Raw genomic sequence first — 20880 nt, forward strand, 5'->3', positions numbered from 1 at the left:
GTATTTTCTCAACAGTTTCAAAGCAGGGAAGTGTTGAAATGAGGGGAAAGAAGTGAACTGATTGAACGACAGAAGCAATAATGGCCGCCTTGCTCCAAACACTGATGGAGAATCTCTTGACAAATTACCGCCGGGCCCTGTGAGCAGGAAGAGTCCCTCGCTCATCAATATTCACGGAAGGTAAACAAGCCGGACCGGACCAGAGGGGCTCCTTCAGTTTGTAAATGTAATTGTGACATTTGAACAACTTTTGCCAGGTTTTGTAGGTTTTCTGGTGGAACGAAACGGCCCAGATGTCTTTAGGGAACCTTTACATGAGGCACATAATCAATATTCATCAAGAGAAAAATTAGCTTTTTATGACAGAAATAAAAAACTGGAAGCAGAGAGTACGAGTAATAACACTATTATCTTTATCATTAGCATCCGATGCCTCAAGAAAGCATTATGTAGTGTTTTTATATTTAAAGGGGCTCCATTATGCAAAATTCACATTTTGTACATTTTTGTAATTGTGTTTGGGTTATCACTGCTTCTTAAAACGCTTCCATTTGTCTTTTTTGGTGACTAATATTTTTTGTTGTCTGGAAAATGATGCGATGTTATAGCAACCCTACCAGAGCCCAGCCCCAACACAAGCAGAACTCCAGCGCATCTGGTCAGCTGTACAATGGCTGCTGGAAAAGACAAGTGTTTTGTTGTTTACTTACCATCCAGAAACCTCTTGCTGCGTTCTTGATGGTTGTGAAGGAGGTTCCACTTCTACTATTCAACGATACTATTGCACATCTGTTGGCAGCCATTTTCATTTACCAGTGTAAACGTCGAGTCGGGGAGCGTGGCTAGGTGCAGCACATTTGGATTTAAAGTGGCAAGTGGCCATAAAACGACTCTTAAAGAAGCTCAAAATAGGAAGAACAAAAGAAAATCTCTCTAAAATGCCCTTTGATGTGAGCGTGTCTGGATTTTATGTGTCAAATTAGATGGTGAGAGTCTGTGGATATCATCAGTTTTTATTTTTAGTTATTGATTTAGCTTTGAATTCAAGTTTGGTCTTTGACTAGGTCATTTTATCACGAGTGTTCTTTGAGTTAAACGATTCCTCTATAGTTCTGACTGCACCTTTAGGACTGTTGAACCATTTTCATACGTGTAGATCATGAAAGGATAAACTTACCTTCCAAGACTGGAAAACTATTTTCTGTTTTGATGAATTTTACTTTAAAGAATTGGTAAAATTTATTTTTTTTTAAATCCATGCAACACTCTGGATACCAGAACTCTGAGCCAGTTTAGATGAAAATATCCTACCCTGTGTAATTTTGAGTCAAACTCTGGAAAAACTATAAACATTTAAACTAAAAACATTTATTGTTGATAAGCTTCAACCAGCTGAGATCAGGACCTCAAGCAGGTGGAGCCACCTAAAGAACAATTAATAAAATTAAAAAGTAAATGAAGCTTTTAAAAATATTAAACTGTAGTAAACAGAAGATTATTTTTACATTTTTATTTTGCCAGACTCGCTCTCTACCGCTCTCCTGTGGTCACACATTGTAACTACACACTAAAATCCTTCAAACTCGTTCAATGATGAATCGATTTAATTATAAAATTATGACCGATTATCAGTGAACTGAAGGACAGACTCCATTGTTCAGCATCAGAGTTTAGATCTGCAGCTCCTGATAATCAGTTTGTGTTTAAAACAAGCTGCTGCTAAAATCTGTTAGCATCGCTAGCATAGCTCAGAGTCTCTGTGGAGCTGCTTCTCGTTCACACTGACAGAGAAAACATTGAAGTGAACCAGGAGAAGAATCTGCCTTCATTTATATCACTGGGAACCAGTTAACCTGCTAGTCTGAAGCTGGAAACCAGTTAGCTCGTGTATTTTATTTATATATTCTTGGTCTAAATAATGCAAAATAAACTGTTGTCTAAATTAGAAGCTTAAAAAGCTGAAATCAACTGAACAGGATGTTTATGTTATTACTGAATAAACCTGTCAAAGTAAAAATAGAAACTTAAATATATTTTAATTTCTCTGTTTATCCCAATACAAAAAGCTAAACAGCATGAAGGATTAAAATAAAAGGTGCAGTTATTATATTTGTACAAAGAACATTATTAAAATCTTTATTAACCAAATAACACATATTAGTTTGAAGAAATATAAAAAAACATGAACCAATCAGCACATTATCCCAGTGATTCTCTGAGGTCTGAATAAGTCAATAAAATCAGAGTAAAGAGCCTGAAGTGACACATCGAGTCCTAAAGTTCTTTAGAAAACTTAAAGTAAAACATGAAACATGGAGTTAAAAAAGTAAAACACAAAAACAATCAGAGTTTCTGTTGGACATCCATTTCTAAACTGGTTAAACTGGTTTCTGTGATGGAAGCTGAAGTTTCTCTGCAGTTTCCAGTAAAGCATCTTTTTATCTGTGGAGCTTTGAGGAACATTTTCCTGTCAGCAGAAGAAGAAGCAGCAGAGAAAAGAGGTTTGAAGTGTCTTTCATGACTCAAAGCTGAACTGAAAATGATTCCCATGTTTCCATCTCAGACCATTTCTGGTTCCAGGATGAAAATGAATCAGAGAGAAAAAAGATCAACTTTCCAGTTGAATCCAGTTCAGATCAAAACTCCATGAAGCCTCTAAATGGAGCCCAGTTTGAATCGGATCTTTATTGATCCAAAGAGACAAACAACATCAGACACTAAATGACAGACAGGAGAAAATAAACAGGAGGAAAATCTTGTCAAACTGCTGCAGCTTCAACCTCTGAGGATCAGCAGGACACAGAGACCGTTCTCTACTTTACAGAGATCAGTCCTTCCACCTGCAGAGAGAAGAAGGATGGAGAGATCAGATCAGTGAGTGTTTCCAGCCTCTCCAGCAGCAGTCAGTGACGCAGCACATCCAGTAGATGGTTTCCAGGCTGCAGTCAGACTGATCTCAGAGCTGTGACCAAGATGAACCTGATCAGTTGTTTCCTGTTGAACTGAGAGAACAAGCAGATCTGAGATCAGATCTGCTGCTGCCACAGTTTGATGAATGAGGACCACTGTCTCTAGACATGTTGGACGGCTGGACGCTGGAGTCCAGCTGGACGTCCTGGAGACATGGACACAGCAACAACACTCATCTTCACACCAACACAAACACAGGAACACAGCAAGCTGCTGCTCCTCTGACTGGCTGATTGCTGTCTCTGTGTCCAATCAGGAAGCCTGAACCATTCTCCTCCCACTGAGAAGCTGCAGCTTTACTGGGAACACTGGAGCTTTGCTTTGATGCTAACTGGGTTTAGTTCAATATGCTGACAGCAGCTGGACTCACTACAAACATTTACTTACTTTAGATCATCTACAAGATCCTTCAGCTGCTGAACATCTGAATAATTCAGGTTGTTTCCCCACAGGTCCAGAAATGTCAGACGGAGGCTGTTGGACTTCAGAGCTGAGGCCAGAAAATCACAGCTGATCTTTGACAAACTGCAGCTCTGCAACCTGAATAAAGAATAAAAGATGAGCTGAAGCCAACAGGATGCAGGTGAACCAGTCCAACAGAACCAGTTAAAGATTCTCATGAATATTAAAGCCAACAAGCTGCTGCTTCAATAAAGACCTGCTGACTTCAGAACCAGAACCAGAACCTGGTACTGGGTCATGTTGTGTTGGAGGATTTTAGTCAGTAAAATCATTCCAGGTTCTGATCAAAGTGTTGAAGAATCAATCATTGATTATTGATTTGTTCCTGTCAGATTCCAGGAATTCACTTTTCTAGACTGGGTTGAATGACCTTTGACCTGCTTGACATGAGGGGGATTTCTACACACTGGGGGTCCGAATGCTGTCCTGTTCTGACCTCAGGTCAGCAGGTCCAACTCAGTTACACAGAGGGACTAAATTAAACTCTGGATCCAGGAACAAACTCAGAAAATATTTATTAGAACAGAAGAAATGAACTTTGATTAATGATCAATTATGGATAATTATTCACAGAAATATCAATAATTATATAATTATAAACCTCAATGTTTTCAGTCTGCAGCCTTCAGTCTGTAGAAAACCACAAAGCTCCTTCAGTCCAGAATCTTCCAGGTTGTTGTAGCCCAGGTCCAGTTCTGTCAGATGGGTCGGTTTGGACTTCAGAGCTGAGAACAGAGACGTCCAGCTGGTCTCTGACAAACTGCAGTCATTCAATCTGAATAAAGAATAAAAGATGAGCTGAAGCCAACAGGATGCAGTTAAAACTGAAAAATGAACAAATAAATAATAAAATGTAGAAAATTAATTTCCCTGAATGTAAAAGAAACATGATGAACTGATTCTAACATCTGATCCAGTCAAACTGGTTTAAAGAGTCCAAACCAGCAGAACCAGAACATTTGATCAACAAAGAAACTCAAAGTTTTTCTAAAAGTTTCTCAGGATCTTAAACTCAGTCGGATGTTTTTCTCTCCATGTTTCCTTCCAGGCTCTGTATCAGCTGACTGCTCTGTACCTTCATTTATCATCGGATATTTTATGTCTCCAGTTTTTGGTCATTAATCTATTAATGATGTTTTTTCTTGCTGGTTGTATTTTAACTGCAGCTCATTGCTAAGTATGACAGATGTAAACGTTTTATTTCAATCCGTCTAATTCAGAGTTTTACAACATCCATTACAGCTCAGATTCTGAAAGTTGATCATTTTCTCATTTTGTGGTGATTCAGTTCCTGAACCATCAACTAGAAAATATTGAGTCTTTTCTCTGTCAGATTGATTTGGGTCATTTAGTTCAAGTTCTGAATCCTCCATCAGAGACGCTGCAGAAATGGGAACATTATCATAAAGAACAACCTGATTGTGAAGATGAGTCATTTTTAAATCTATTTTCCAGGTGAACCACATGAGGATGATTTCACTGAACTGATGAAGCTTGTTGCACACAAAGCTTTACAAAGGTAAGATCTCACTTCCTGTCCTACAAAATAAGAGCTGAATCAAGATGTCTAAACTACATGACTTTAATACCAAAACCTTCACAAAGTCAGTATTTACTGCAGGACTGTTAATTAATGATCTTTATATTATTTCTGTCTCCTTCATGTCAGGAACTCAGCCAGAAGACTGTGGTCATCCTGACAGAGTCTGACTGTCAGAACAAACTCAGATTTCCTCTCCCAGATAGCACATGATGTTAAATCAACGTTGAAAAATAGTTAGAATCGTTGATATTTGGTTGAAGTCGACAAATGACGGTGGATCAACCATCAAACAATCATCCAATCAAACCGTTGAAACTGTGACATTGAATCAACGTTGTTTTGTGGTTGAAATCTGATCACTGAAATGCCGAAGTCTGATTAATGGTTGATTTTTGGTTGAAGACGACAAATGACGGTGGATCAACCATCAAACAACCATCCACCTCTAGCCAAGTAACCGATGTTGAAACTGTGTCATTGAATCAATGTTTTTTTGTGGTTGAAATCTAATGACTGAAATGCTGATGTCGGATCAACATCTGATCAATATTGAATCAATGTCAGATGTATTGCCGCACCCCTTCCCCTCCTCTCCTCCTCATCAGCGCTCTGGGTCAGAGTATTTTATTACTGAGCGGGGGTTGTCACATTTAAATTAAGCACTGTAGAGGATAGTCGGTGGTGATTCCTTTCTGTACATTTTCTTACTTGTTCATAACAATTCTCACTGACTGTGTGTGTGTGATATATTGACACAAAAACATCTACAACTTACTACAAGGAGTGGAGGGGTCCACCCCCACGTTTACATGAGTGGGATGTCCCAAACACACAGCTGCTTTGCTGTTGGCTTGTTGGAAAATATGTTAATTCAATGTTGAATTATCATCACAAAGGTTGCATGTTTGGTTGAGGTCGACAACTGATGGTGGATCAACTATAAAACAACCATTCAATTCTAGCCAATTAACTAATGTTGAAACTGTGTCATTGAATCAATGTTGTTTTGTGGTTGACATCAAATAAATGGAATGCCAACGTCGAATCCAGTGTGTTTCACCACTGGTACTCCATCCCCTACAAGTTTTAGGCATTTCCCTAATTCAACACACATGATATTAATTGAAGTCTGATTAATGGGGTTTTGCTGAACTGAAAAAACGCAGGTCAGTTTGATTGACGTCAAGGTTTGGGGAAGAACTACCCAGATAGCACACGATGTTAATTTAATGTTGAATTATGATCACAAAGGCTGCATGTATGGTTCAGGTCAACGACAGAAGCTGGATCAACCATCAAACAACCATTCAATTCTAGCCAATTAACATTCATTGATTGAAATGCCACATCGAATCCAGTGTTTTTCAGCACCGGCACCAGGCACACTGCCCTGCAAGTTTTAGCCATTTCCCTAATTCAGCACACATGATTTTAATTAACATTTGATTAACAAGGTTTTGCTGAACTGAAAGCATGCAGGTCAGTTTGCCTTGAGGATAAGGTTTGGGGAAAAACTAGTAATCAAAGTGTTCAGGTGTTTTTTGCACCCCTCACCACCGCCTGCCATTCAAACGCCCAACCCCCTTCCCTCCACCCGCCACCCCCACTCATGTAAATGGCGGGGGTGGACCGCTCCACTCCTTGTAGTAAGTTGTAGATGTTTTTGTGTCAATATATCACACACAAATGGTCAGTAGGACTTTGTTATGAAAAAGAAAGAAAATGTACAGAAATGAATCTTCACCCACTATCCTTTACAGAGGTTAATTTAGAATGTAATACCCCCCACTCACTAATAAAATGCTCTGACCCAGAGCTCTGACGAGGAGGAGAGGAGGGGAAGGGGTGTGGCAAAACAGCTGACATTGATTCAACATTGGTCAGTCGTTGATCAGACATTAGCATTTCATTCATTAGATTTCAACCACAAAACAACATTGACTCAATGACAGTTTCAACATTGGTTACTTGGCTGGAGGTGGATGGTTGTTTGATGGTTGATCAGCCATCAGTTGTTGACCTCAACCAAAAATCAACCATTCTGACTATAATTCAACGTTTATTTACCGTTGTGTGCAATCTGGGCAGTTTGTTGCAGCCCTCATCACCTCCTCATCTCCCCCTACTCCCTCCCAAGCCTCCCCCACCCAGCCGCTCCTCCCAACCTTCTCCTCTTTACCCCCTCTCATCCCTTCTTCCCTCCCCCTCCTTGAGCTCTGGGTCAGAACATTTTATTACTAGGTGGGAGTTAATCATGTTTCAAATTAAGCACTACATGTTGAGAACAGTGGGTTGTGATTCCTTTCTGTACATTTTCTTACTTGTCTGTAAATAGCATTACTGACTGTGCATAATGTGTTGACACAAAAACATCTACAAGTCTGTACTAGGAGTTGTACAGTCCACCTCCCCAATTTTACACTTGTGGTTTGTCCCAACCAAAAAGCCACTTTGCTGCTGGCTTGTTTGCTACCGGCTTCTGAATTGAATTCTCCGCTGAGCACTTTTATGGTAAGTTTTTCAATATTACTTTGATCTTAAATGTGTTTATTGAAAAATAAGGGCATTGTTTTGTGCCCATAGTAATCCTGGTTATTTTGGGGCAAAACGGATATTTTTAATAATTGAGGTCATGTCTCCTTTTGTATTATTTTCATCCTACCCACCACTCCAGGCCTAAGTATGAAATCCTGTGAGATTTTGTGGGATTTGAGTTTTTAAAATAGGGCGGGGCCTATTGTTTGGTCTGGGAGAACATGTGGTGGACAAGGAAGTGTAAGGCTGGCTGGTCCAGGTGGGCTTTAAATTGTTGTGATAGTAATCACTTGTTTTTAACTTTTTATTATGATATGCTTAGGGACGTGCTTAAATGAGCCTCTGTACCAGAACAGCTGAGTTGTATGATTACATGACCGTCTGCAGCCATCAAGAAGTGCAGAAGGTTGTTAATCATCCACAGATTCAATCCAGGTGAGGCAGAAGGGAAACACTTAACATGTAAGGCAGTTGAAACACTGAACTAAACCTGCTAATGACTGATTCAGTCTGTTGATCCTTGGATTGGTAACTGGTTAAATTGAACTGGACTATTGTTACTTGTGTGGGATCTTTATTAGCATATAGACACTTTTTAAGGAATTTAATCAACTTATTTGGAAATATTTGTAGTTGGAAGATTGAACCAGCTATTTGATGGAAGTTTATCCTGTATAAATTATAATTTTTCCAACTACACTATAAATCACCTTTTGTTCGATTTATTTGTCTCTGGTGTGTTAAATAAACCTGATCCTCCCTGAGTTTTATTGTTAGGTTTTCTGATAAACAGCCCTTTATTTTAAATATTGATTTAATATCAATATCATAAATCCTACACTATACTGCAGCTTGATGGGTAAATGCAGTTGTATACGTAAAGATTAAGATAAATATTAATGAAAGATTAAGATATTAATTTAACAGTGAGTGCACATGGGGAACTATATGGTTTGTATTTGTTCTCAGACCTGTAACCAGTACAGTGTTTAATCTTTCATTGTGTTTCAGAACTTTTCAAATGTTTATCATATTTCTAACTGGCACCTTCCTCACTTTTATTTTTTTCAGCTGTTGCTCTGCAGTTTGACCGAAAGCTGACTCTTGAGGACTGCAGCAAAATTGTCAAGAAGTGGCTTCATTATGCGCCAGAATGAGAGGAAGACATCACAAGGAATCAAAGTGACGCCAACCAGAGTCAAACTGGGGTTACCACGACTTGTACTGTTTCCCTACTTCATACAGTACAAAGCTTAACTTCATGGACTCTGTTCTTCTGTGGACAACAGACTGTTGTTTTGACAGTCAAAAAGGAATCAAATATGTTTAAAGATCTGTCCCTCTTTTCTTAAATAAAATGTTAAATCAAACCCATGTTGTCATTTATAAACTTTTGTACACAGTTTACGCATCATGTGCCAATAATACAGTGTTTAACACCAGTGAAGAAACTTTTAGTGGCATGTTATGATGTAGACCTATCAGACGTAAAATGTACATAAATCCTTAGCTTTCATTCAATATAAAAACAACCCAAATCTGCATGTACATCCACAGTCAAATGAGTGTTGAATCAACATTGATTTAATGTAGAATTAACACAAATCTGCATGCAGATCCACGTTCAGCTGATGGTTGAATGAACGTTGATTCCTAACTGATTCAATGTAGAATCAACACAGATATGCATGCAGATCCATAGTCAAATGAGTGTTGAATCAACATTGATTCAATGTAGAATCAACACAAATATGCATGCAGATCCACGTTCAGATGATGGTTGAATCACCATTGATTCCTAACTTATTCAATGTAGAATCAACACAAATATGCATGCAGATCCACAGTCAAATGAGTGTTGAATCAACATTGATTCAAGGTAGAATCAACACAAATCTGCATGCAGATCCACGTTCAGATGATGGTTGAATCACCATTGATTCCTAACTTATTCAATGTAGAATCAACACAAATCTGCATGCAGATCCACAGTCAAATGAGTGTTGAATCAACATTGATTCAAGGTAGAATCAACACAAATCTGCATGCAGATCCACGTTCAGATGATGGTTGAATCACCATTGATTCCTAACTTATTCAATGTAGAATCAACACAAATCTGCATGCAGATCCACAGTCAAATGAGTGTTGAATCAACATTGATTCAATGTAGAATCAACACAAATCTGCATGCAGATCCACAGTCAAATGAGTGTTGAATCAACATTGATTCAATGTAGAATCAACCGAAATCCGGATGCAGATCCACGTTCAGATGATGGTTGACTCAACATTGATATAATGTAGAATCAACATTGATTCATAACTGATTCAATGTACTATCAACACAAATATGCATACAAGTTGACATACAGATGATGGTTGAATCAACATTGATATAATGTCAGTTATGGTTGAAACCCTAACGTTGATTCAACATACAAGTCACCGACCACTTTCAATGTTGTTTCAATGTCAGCGTTCAACGTTGATTCAATGTTTCTGGCTGACATTGATTCAATGTTGTTTCAATCATTCTGTGCTATCTGGGCTGGAAGCTGCTCTCAGTGGTTTGGAGGACGACTGACTTGTAATTTGCTCCATCAGTGGAATTGACACTAAAATGGAAACTCATCACCTGCTTCCATGTTGTTTTGCTTCCTGCCAACATAAAACTCCTGCATGAGCTGCAGCTCCATCTGAGCAGGCAGTCGAGTCCCCAGAAAGCTTCCCTGTTTCTAGGAACCATTTCATCCAGAGTTGGTCGACTTTCTCTGTCAGACGGTGAACCTTCAGTCTGAGCATGTGCAGAACCTCCTAACACACCTGGTCCAGATTCATGTGCTGCAGTCTCTGCTGGTTCTGATGTCTGGACCAGAAAACTGATGTCCTGAAGAACCTGCAGCCTGTTGAGCTCAGAGAAAAACTCAGTGGTCTGGATTTTTTCAGACGAAGCTGAAGTTGGTTTGTGATTGAAGCTTCAGATTCAGGAAATGGATAAAGGGCGATTCCACCTAATTATTCACTACAACCAGCATCTTTAATCTGCTCTAGTTAAACATTGAAACACCTGGACTGGATTATTATCAACTAATAGCAGAATATTTAAAACTAAGTGTGAGATTTGAGGAACTTCAATAAAGGGAGATTTTAATTCTCTGTTTTTGATCTGACCTTTGACCTGCTTGACATGAGGGGGATTTCTACACACTGGGGGTCCGAATGCTGTCCTGTTCTGTCCTCAGGTCAGCAGGTCCAACTCAGTTACACAGAGGGACTAAATTAAACTCTGGATCCAAGTCCAGGAACAAACTCAGAAAATATTTATTAGAACAGAAGAAATGAACTTTGATTTATGATCAATTATAGATAATTATTCACTGAAATATCAATAATTATATAATTATAAACCTCAATGTTTTCAGTCTGCAGCCTTCAGTCTGTAGAAAACCACAGAGCTCCTTCAGTCCAGAATCTCCCAGGTTGGTTCTGTACAGGTCCAGTTCTGTCAGATGGGTCGGGTTGGACTTCAGAGCTGAGAACAGAGACGTCGAGCTGCTGGTCTCTGACAACCTGCAGTGAGACAATCTGAATAAAGAATAAAAGATGAGCTGAAGCCAACAGGATGCAGTTAAAACTGAAATATGAACAAATAAATAATAAAAATGTAGAAAATGAATTTCCCTGAATGTAAAAGAAACATGATGAACTGATTCTAACAACTGATCCAGTCAAACTGGTTTAAAGAGTCCAAACCAGCAGAACCAGAACATTTGATCAACAAAGAAACTCAAAGTTTTCTATGAGCAGCAGCCTGGATGAGGTGAGCTATTTCTGCTGGTTCCTGATCATCAGCTGGAGACCCGACTTGGTAACCGGATCAGAACCACTCAGTTAATTCATGAATGGCCTTGGGTTCTTCTTAAAGCTGCTGAAAGCCAATGGAGGCCATTATTTCCTAAGGAGACGTGACCTGATGAAGCTTCATCACAGAGACGAGGCTCCAACCGACTGACAGCTGTCAGACTGAAGAGGACGGTTCCTCTCTGACCCGGCCCAACAGAACCACAGCTTCAGGACAAAGTGAGGAACCTGCTGCTGCTGCAAACCTCACTGTCATTCAGTTCATCTAGATTTGCTTTTCTACAATCAGTCACTTCTTAGATGTTTCATTAATGATGATTTGAACTGGTCAGTGTTTGTGGCTCGACTGGAGGAAAACATTTCATTCTGGATGTAAAGATGAGAATCAGAAATAAAACAATCTGAATCTTTACCAACCAAACTGAAACATCTCCATCATTAATTAACTTCATTTGAATTATTTTACTCATTTTGTTCATCAGTCAGAAACATTTTAAAAACTGAAAAACAAAGTTCAATAATCTCAAAGTCTGAAATGAGAAAATAATTAATTTATAAGGTAAAATGTTTTAGAGATTTTAATCTGACATTTAAAAAGGTTCTTTTAAAATATATTACAATTAAATTATTAATTAAACTAACGACTAAAGTATCAATGAATCATTTTGTTGTATAAATAGAGAAAACAAACCTCAGATTCTTCACTTTACTGACTGAACTCTCCAGGATCTCAAGCAGATTCTTCCTATCAGAGTCTCCACCTCCATCTATGAAGATCCGACTTATTTCCAGTTCAGTCAGATCTGGGTTGGACTTCAGAGCTGAAGCCAAAACTTTACATTCAGCCTTTCGGATCGAACAGCTACCAAGTCTGTGATGAGAGAAGAAATAAATTCAGTTCTAATGAAATCAATCTGGATCATAAACAGATAAAATATGATAACAGTGATGTCATCATGATGTCATCATCTGATCAACATCTGATCTTCAGTTTACTGAGTTTGACCCGACAGAGAGTCTGTGCAGTTCCTGACTAAAGTCCAGGTTCTGGTTCTGGTTCTGGTCCAGGCTTCATGTCCTCAGACCTTCAGCTCAGTCAGATGTTGAAGATCTTCTATAATCTGTGAAGGAAAGTTCAGTTTCTCTGCAGCATCAGAGCCTCAAAGGAGCTGCAGCAGCTGATGAAGAGGCTGACTGAGCTGAATGAAGGAAACTACTGGAGATGATGGAGAGGAGGAGGAACTGCTCACAGCTCTGACAAGTCACACTGACTTGGACTAGACCGTTTGGCTCCTTGAGATCTTCCACCAAGCAGGAAGTGAGTTATAAATGAAGTGAGCAGAGCAGGAAGTCCAGCCTGCTGTGGACCTCTGGCATCTCTGGGTTTGTTTAGCCCATATCTGCTGCTGCAGCATCTAGAATCCTCCTCATCATTAATAATAGTAGTATATTCTATAGAAACGTGGCTCCCAGCAGCAGATTATTAAATGCTGCCACAGAGGAAACTGGGAGCAGACCAGACACATGATGCTCCCAGTTGTGTCTCCGTTCATCTGCTGGATTTGATGCTTTAACAAAGTAGAAAGTGGACAGTCGTCAACCTGCTTCAGCTAAAAGCTGCAGATTGTTCTGGTCGTCCTGCAGAGCAGCAGCAGAACCGGTCCTGCTGCTCCTTCAGGTCTGGACCGTCCTCTGTTGGTCTGAGAGGAACTGGGACAAACTGGTTGGAAGAGGGACACATGTCTCTGCAGTGGTCTGTCCATCGTCTCAGAGGAACAAAGGTTTGGATGTCAGAAGAAATTGTTGCTAAACTCCTAAAGAGCTGAAGAGCAAAACCCCTGGAGGAGACGGAGCGTTTGGGTCCAGCAGCATCTTCATGGTGAAGCAGTGAAAGTTCTCCAGAACTAAAGAGGCTGGGATGTCTAAAGAGTTGAAGCTCATGTCTCTGCAGGTCTTCATGGAGGACAGCTAACAGCTTCAACAAAGGCTGCAGATGAAGAGTTGATGAGGAAAATGGTTCCAGCTCTGGAAGCAGAGTTCTCAGAGCTTTGGGAGGATCTGACAGAAACTAGGACTTTTTCTGGAACCAGACAACAATCACCACATTTTGGTCTCAGTTACAAACTCAGAGGAAACTAGTGGAGGAGGAAGAGGTGAGGATGATGACGGGATGAAGAAGATCAACGCTGTTCACAAAGTTTATAATTAATGCAATGGTTTATTTTAATGGTCCAAATTTCCATCAAACCTAAACAATTATTTTATAAAAACAGTCAAAGATCCTAAAAGGTGAATTATGGAGCAGCAGCTCAACGAGTGAAGAGAGTTTAAAGTTTAAAAAGTCTCTCTGGATGATTGGATCTTAGAGGAAATAGACATTTTCTAGAGTTCAGGGTTTTCTATTCATTTCAACCTGAAAACTGATAAAAAGTTAAATATTTTAAATGATCTAAATGTATAAAAACCAGAAGCTGCAGCTGTCCTGGATGAACTGAATGTTTAGATGTTTGAATGGCTGAAACCATCCAGAGGATGAAGGAAGTAGTTAAAGGCCAAAAACATCCAGAATCAACTTGAAGAAAGAAGAAGAAACAGGAGGACAATAGTGCTGAATCAGCATCACACAATGAAAACATCTGGACTCACCGAGCCTTTCTGCAGTTCCTCACAGCTGGAAGCAGTCTCAGTCGTCCATATTCTGATGCGTTGTAGTTCATCAGGTCCAACTCATCCAGAACCTCTGACATCTGCAGCATGAAGGCCAGAGCTGAACAGTCAGACTCTGAGAGTCTCTTCCTTGAATCCAGCAGCCGTTGGATCTCCTGATAAAATGAGACGTCGTTCATCTCCACCAGACAGTAGAAGATGTTGATTCTTCTGTCAGCAGAGATACTATCAGTGTTCATCTCCTTCAGGTTGGTGATGATTCTCTGGATGGTTTCTGGACGGTTCTCTGTCTGACCCAGCAGATCTTCTAAGTGTCTCTGGTTGGACTCCACAGTGAGACCATGAAGGAAGCGGACAAACAGGTCCAGGTGGCCATTTTTACTGCTGAGGGATTTCGCCATGACTTTCTTCATGAACTCATCTAGAGATGTTTCATTGTATTCTTCTCCCAGGAACGTCTTGATGACCTCTGACCTCCTGCTGGTGAAGCAGTGGAGCATGTAGACGGCAGCCAGAAACTCCTGGATGCTCAGATGAACAAAGGAGTAGACGGAGATGTTGCGCGTTCCTCTCTCCTTTTTAAACATCTCAGTGAAAACTCCTGAGGACAACGCAGCATCTTTGATGTCGATGCCACATTTATCAAGATCTTTGTCATAGAAGACCAGGTTTCCCTCCTCCAGATGATCTAGAGCCAGTTTTCCTAGAGACTTAATCAGCTTCTTGTTCTTTGAACTCCAGATAGATTTTGTATTTCGTCGTCCATCAAACTTTTCCTCCTTGATTGTGAACTGAACCAGCAGGAACTCTACGTACATCTCAGTCAGGGTCTTGGGCAGCTCTCCTCCCTCTCTGGTCTTCATCACTTCCTCCAGAACTTTAGCAGTGATCCAGCAGAAAACTGGGATGTGACACATGATGTGGAGGGTTCGTGATACCTTGATGTGGGAGATGATCCTGCTGGCCTTCTCATCATCATCTCTGAAACTCTTCCTGAAGTACTCCTCCTTCTGGGGGTCAGTGAACCCTCTGACCTCTGTTACCATGCCAACGCAGTCAGCAGGGATCTGATTGGCTGCTGCAGGTCGTGTTGTTATCCAGAGGAGAGCAGAGGGAAGCAGTTTCCCCCTGATGAGGTTTGTCAGCAGAACATCCACTGAGTTGGACTTTGAAGAGTCAGTCGGGATGGGATTGTTCTTGAAATCCAGATTAAGTCGACTTTCATCCAGACCATCAAAGATGAACAGAACCTGAAACTCTTCAAAGCTGCTGATTCCTTTGGTTTTAATGAAGAAGCTATGAATCAGTTCCACCAAACTGGTTTCTTCTTTCAGTACATTCAGCTCTCTGAAAGTGAATGGAAATATGAACTGGATGTTCTGGTGGGTTCTGCCTTCAGCCCAGTCCAGAGTGAACTTCTGTGTTAACAGGGTTTTCCCAATGCCAGCCACTCCCATGGTCATCACTGTTCTGATTGGTTGATCACTTCCAGGTGGGGCTTTAAAGAGGTCTTCTCTTCCGATTGTTTCTTGTTTCATGGATGCTGTTTCAATCCGTCTGACCTCATGTTCCTGGTTGACCTCTCTAGTTAACCCCTCTGTGATGTGGAGCTCTGTGTAGATCTGGTTCAGAAACGTTTGATTTCCATGTTCAGCGACACCTTCAAAGAGACTCTGGAACTTCTTCTTCAGAAACTGTTTATGGTCAGGCTGATACAGACCAACAAGATCTAAAAAAAGAGACAAAGGCACAACAGGAGAGACTTTAGCTAAACATAAGGAATAATATTATTTTTGATATTCTCAGAGGAGGTTTGAATATAAACTTTAATGAAGGAAAAAATACATTTTTATAGTATTTTATAATATTTTCTCATCTAAACAAGTAAACCATTCCGACTTCAGTCGTTGAGGATGAAGAAATGTTGAGATTAATTTGTAATTTCTGTGAAAACTCAGGCTTGAGCTACTGAGGCGACTGGTAAAAGAACAAAGTAAATAAATGAACAAAAAGTTAAAACCTGACAAAAAATCTGTTAGGTAACAAAAACTGTAAACAAAAACTGCAGAGATGATTAGAATCAGTTTTGGTCATTAAAACTCTTTCATGTTTTTCTCTGGTTGAAGGTCTCAGACACGTTTCCCACAGAGCGACCTCTGACCTTTGAGTTTTACCAAACTGGTTAATTTGAAATCTCAATCAAAATGAGTCTAGTGAAATATCAGATTTGAAAAAAGCATCAAGATCAAAGTTTTACTAATTTTCTATTGTACCTGTGTTGTTGGGGATTTTTGTGGGTGTGTCTGTGTGTGGGGGTCGTTCCCTTTGAGAGGAGCTGCCAGCTGCATGTCATGTGGCTTCAGCCAGAAAACCAGACAGAGTTAGATTCAGGTCACCTGTGTGTTCAGTCAATCCAGTTCCATCTGCGTTCATCTTTGCCCTGACGAAGCTTTGTAGGTACGCTGAGTTTAATATATTGTTGTGCATCATTATTTTTATATTATTTCTGGTTGTTGAGATGGATGTAAAATATTTTTGGATGTTTATTGTAAGTTTGCACAACTTTGCTAATTCATTTGGGACAGTATTTAATTTAGCTACGTTAAACTTATATGTACATGTTTACAAAGACGGTGAAAGTGATGTTTTCCTTTTTGTTTGTGTTTTAGTTTCACACTTCCTTGGAGTCAATAAACCTGTGGATAAAAGGTCAACTTTCCTCAGAGTCTTGATATAAGGAAGAGTTTAGCTGTACTTTCTAGTTGCATTTCATGTGGCGAAGGCAGTATAGTACCTAAAGCTGAAGAGATTCTCAGTAGCTCAAACTCATCCTCTGATTTTCTATGTAAATGTTTTGGCTTTGAATTTATTAATCATCTGTCCTGAACTGACCATGTTGAGACCTCTGACCACCTTTCCATGATTGTATATATGCTCAGGCCTTCTGGGAAGATTTACATCAATGGTTATCTAAATATATTCCATATTTCAGTTTTTAGTTTATCGCTCTGAAGATCAGGAAGCAACAAAAAGAGAAACGATGCAGCTGTGTCAGAGTTCAGTCAGAGCTGCTGTTTGCACAAACATGTGAAAGACCAAAGTAAATAATAGTAGCTTGGTGTTGTGTGAATTTGGATTTAAAATAAATAAAGTTCAGGTGTGGCTACTGGTTTACATCTTTTGACTGCATTTCCTACATTCAAAAGAGGTTGACATTTAAGAAAATAGAATACCAAAATTTATTTATATTTATAGTGAAATAATCAGCTGATCTGAGTCTTTGTCATCATGTTTGGCTCAACAATTAATTTCTCCAAGACAAAATTAAATATCTGGGTTAATCTGACTCCATCAGAACCAGAACCTGGAGGTTCTCCATCGCTGCAAACATCAGAGGAAAATTGGCCTCAGCTGCTTCGGTACATTTATTTTTAAATGTAGAGAAAATGTTTGATCATTAAAAATCTACAGAAGCATTTATTTCACCTCCATTGGCTCCACAAGTTGCTCTAAACTTTTGTTGATCATCATTCAGTGTCAAAAAATACAATCTATATTTACCCATCAATTGTTTTTAATTTAACATGTCACAATAACATAATCAGTTGAATTTAAGTTTCATGCAGTTTAATTTTCAACAAGCTGAACTGAGAATCCATATTGTGTCACATCAAGCAGATTAATATATTTAACCTTTTCTCTGGTGACAAATTTTGAAATCAGAAAATATTTGAAACGATATTTGAATCTAAATGATTTAATTATCATTTAGAGTTGAATCACAGACAGTAGAGGCTGTAAAAACAGCTTTAATGAACTGTGTGTCTCACCTTTAACAGGAGACAAAGAGGACAAACTCAGCTGGTTGAACAGAGTCGGATCTCTGTGGTGAAGACATTTGATCATCAGTCTGCAGGCTTCCTGTCCTTTCTTCATCACAGCATCAATGGTGTTACGAGCCTTGTCTTCTCTGGTTTGGTTCTTCTGAAGTATACCCTCCATCTCTGACTGAGTCAAGACCTGATCTGATAGAAGGTCATCAAGGAGCCGCTTCAGGATTTCCTCAGAAACTCTCTCCACAAACTCAGAGCGAACCTCTAAAAGTTTTTTCTCTGCAGGCAGAAATCAGAAACATAATTAATTCAAACTGAGAGAAAAACGTGATGAAGATCAACTATCCATGTTGCTCCATCCAGAGATTCAGAGTCTGTTGATCCTCAGGTCTAAACCTGTTGTTGTGTTTCTGCCTCATATCTGAGTGACGACCACTGATTCTGTCTACATGAGACCAAATGAAGCTTCTGGTTCATCACTTTCTTTCCTCACTGCAGGAAGAACAATAAAAGAAACACCTTCTAAATATGGAGCTGCACTATTTTAGGAAAACAGGAAATTATGATATTATTGGTGAATATTGTGATGAAAATATTGAACGATTAACATTTTCATCACTTTTCTTTCTTCATCTCCATCTCTAAGCTTTATTATCTCTGTCACCAAGTGTTGGAATAAAAGACACAGCAAGTCTGAGATAATAAATTAGTAATAAATGATGTGTTTACTGGATAAATTAATTATAGTAAATATTCCTGAAGTATCAGAGCTGCTGGCCTGTTCTTCACTTCGGTTCCTTTTAGTTTCCATCTGAGTTCAGTTTTTACCTTCAGGTTTCACAGAAACTCACAATGTTTCCACCAGAGCTTCACTGAACAGGAAGCATGAAAACAATAAAGACACTGAGGCTGAGCTTCATCACATGGCAGCAACACAGGCTGTGATTGGTCAGTTTGTTCCTATAAGATTCTTCATTTCTGCTTCTCATCACTTACCGAAATCCTCTTCCTGCTGCTGCGCCATCTTTTACCTGGAAAACATGAAGATTCATTATGTTTGAGGCTTCATTTCATGAATAGTTTATTTTATAAAGTTGGAATGGAAACTAAATACCCTAAAAGTACTTATTTAAAACACACAAGCTCAGACCCCTCCAGAAAAACACATTTATGTAATCATGAAAGTTTCAGAGCTAACTATTAAAAACCATCAGTGATATAAAAATACATTTATCACATCTTTATTTACAAAAAATAATGTTCGTCTGATTTCCTTCAGGTTGAAATGTAAACATCTTCACCTCTTGATTTTTGCCATCTGACTGTAATGTGTTGCTGCTGCCACCAGGTGGCAGCATCAGCTGCAGAAAGCTCCTCCAGAAACAGTTTTTTTCTGCTATTCTCCGTCTTCGGTCACCAGATGGCAAAACAACAACTTAACACATTTGCTGCAGTTTTACTTGGAAACTAAAAGACTCACTGCAGCCATTTGGGTCAAAGGTCAAAATCCTGCCACCAACCCAAAGAGGAAAAGCTGCAGTGATTCTAAAGAGACTCAGTTCATTTATATTAAATGAACAGACATTTAGCACTGAACCAAAACTAGATAAAGATTTAACAACAAGTAGATTTCTTTACTTCACCAGGAACTTTGATTTGTTTCATTAAAACAAGTTCAGACTAAAGGAGAAAATGAAGGCTGGAATATCAGTGAAAGAATTCAGTGATTAAAATATAAAACATGTAAACAGACAAAATTATTACTGTGATTGAACCAATAATTAAGCGAATATTTGCTAAATTATTTTAAAAACAGACTCAGAAACAGAACGACGGTCAGAGTGGAGGAAAGTTTTCTTGGTATTAAAGAAGTTTAAACATCTGAGCTTTCACAAACAAATCTCAGATTTTTACTTTAGTTATTACTTGTAAGGTCAAAATGTCAAAAAATAAAATAAAATAAAAAATAAAATACAATAAAACATTTGATCCAAAATGGCCGACTTCCTGCTGGGTGTGTAAATCGGGTCCAATAGTTTTTATCGGTTCTGATGGTTTGATGTTTTAACTCAGTTCAGGTCTAAATAACAGCAGTGGATGGTTTTAAATACTCTAGGGGGCGCTGTGTTATGTCACCATAATCACTTATTATTGATCAATAATTGATTGAAATGTGATCAGCTGTCCTCTGTCACCACAGACTGATTCAATCTGGATTTTCTACTGATAAAAGCCCAGAGAAATCCTCTCTGATCAATAAATTATTGACTTCATATTGAAATATTTTCCATCCACCAACCAGAACCCAGATATCTCAGCCGGGCCACAAACATTCAGAACCTTCTGGTACCAGTTTGACTCCACGATGAAACTGGGAGCAAACTCAGCTGGTTGTCTGGGTTACAGATGAAAAGTCAGAGAAAATCAGAGATCCTGGTTGAAATCAGGAGCTGCAGCTCTGAACCAGAACAAGAACCAGAACCAGACCCAGTTCTGGTTCTGTCCAGCAGCTCAAAGACAGAGAACCCAGTCAGGACTGGAAACCAGTAAAAAGTGGAGTTAAAACTCACCTGATCAGATGTTTGCTTCTCCTTCTGTTCACACAAACCGAGTCGGAGCGAACAAGAGAACTGGACCTGATACTCCAGAACCTGAACCGGACCCACCTGAGGCTCCGCCCCCTCTGACAGAAGAGGTGTGTTCACCTGTTGAAATGACAGGAATCCTGTCTGATCATTGATACCAGGAAATAAATGTTTAAAAACAGCAAGTTCACATTTTGGTACAAATGTTCTTTATGTTTTAAATATGTTTAGTGTTTTTAATCAATATTTTATTAAATTAATGGATATTTTCAGTTTTATCTATAAAAAACTTCAACAAATTTCTGCTCAGAAACACAAGAGCAATAAAACTAATAATAGTTTCTGCTTGTTCTAATCTGAGCCAACAGAACCAAGAACCTTGAAATGTTGAAGTTTCTCCACATGTTGACACGACCATCTG

At 39.1% G+C, this 20880-nt stretch overlaps 1 protein-coding gene and 1 long non-coding RNA gene across 3 annotated transcripts; one reads left to right on the forward strand and one right to left on the reverse strand.

The window, feature by feature from the left end:
• Positions 1-1238: 1238 nt before the first annotated feature.
• On the reverse strand, positions 1239-20548 carry LOC148160725 (NACHT, LRR and PYD domains-containing protein 12-like). 2 transcript variants are annotated; one of them, XM_088013167.1, is made up of 9 exons: positions 20445-20548; positions 18871-18905; positions 17872-18153; positions 14021-15770; positions 12066-12245; positions 10922-11098; positions 4034-4207; positions 3358-3510; positions 1239-2840 (listed from the first exon to the last, which is right to left on the reverse strand). In XM_088013167.1, exons 2-9 carry the CDS (start codon positions 18896-18898, stop codon positions 2828-2830), a joined length of 2757 nt encoding a protein of 918 aa, XP_087869293.1. In that variant the 5' UTR covers positions 18899-18905; positions 20445-20548; the 3' UTR covers positions 1239-2827. The 2 variants fall into 2 exon arrangements, with proteins under 2 accessions (XP_087869293.1, XP_087869299.1); XM_088013173.1 differs by lacking the exon at positions 10922-11098.
• LOC148160726 (uncharacterized) lies at positions 7618-8880 on the forward strand. The gene is made up of 2 exons (XR_015765489.1): positions 7618-7945; positions 8582-8880. It is a non-coding gene; the product is annotated as an uncharacterized LOC148160726 (long non-coding RNA).
• Positions 20549-20880: the final 332 nt, after the last annotated feature.

Source organism: Poecilia mexicana, unplaced genomic scaffold (assembly GCF_051168715.1).
Source record: "Poecilia mexicana isolate PSO_F unplaced genomic scaffold, ASM5116871v1 scaffold_2, whole genome shotgun sequence".
Lineage (NCBI taxonomy): Eukaryota > Metazoa > Chordata > Actinopteri > Cyprinodontiformes > Poeciliidae > Poecilia > Poecilia mexicana.

What these genes read in the sequence shown, in the direction of transcription:
- LOC148160725 (XM_088013167.1), bottom strand. Translation starts at nt 18,898, where the DNA reads ATGGCGCAGCAGCAGGAAGAGGATTTCG. An exon ending in GCAGCAGGAAGAGGATTTCG is followed by an intron (nt 18,154 to 18,870) that starts GTAAGTGATGAG and finishes TTCTGCCTGCAG; the next exon opens with AGAAAAAACTTTTAGAGGTT. An exon ending in TGCAGACTGAAAACATTGAG is followed by an intron (nt 3,511 to 4,033) that starts GTTTATAATTAT and finishes TTCTTTATTCAG; the next exon opens with GTTGCAGAGCTGCAGTTTGT.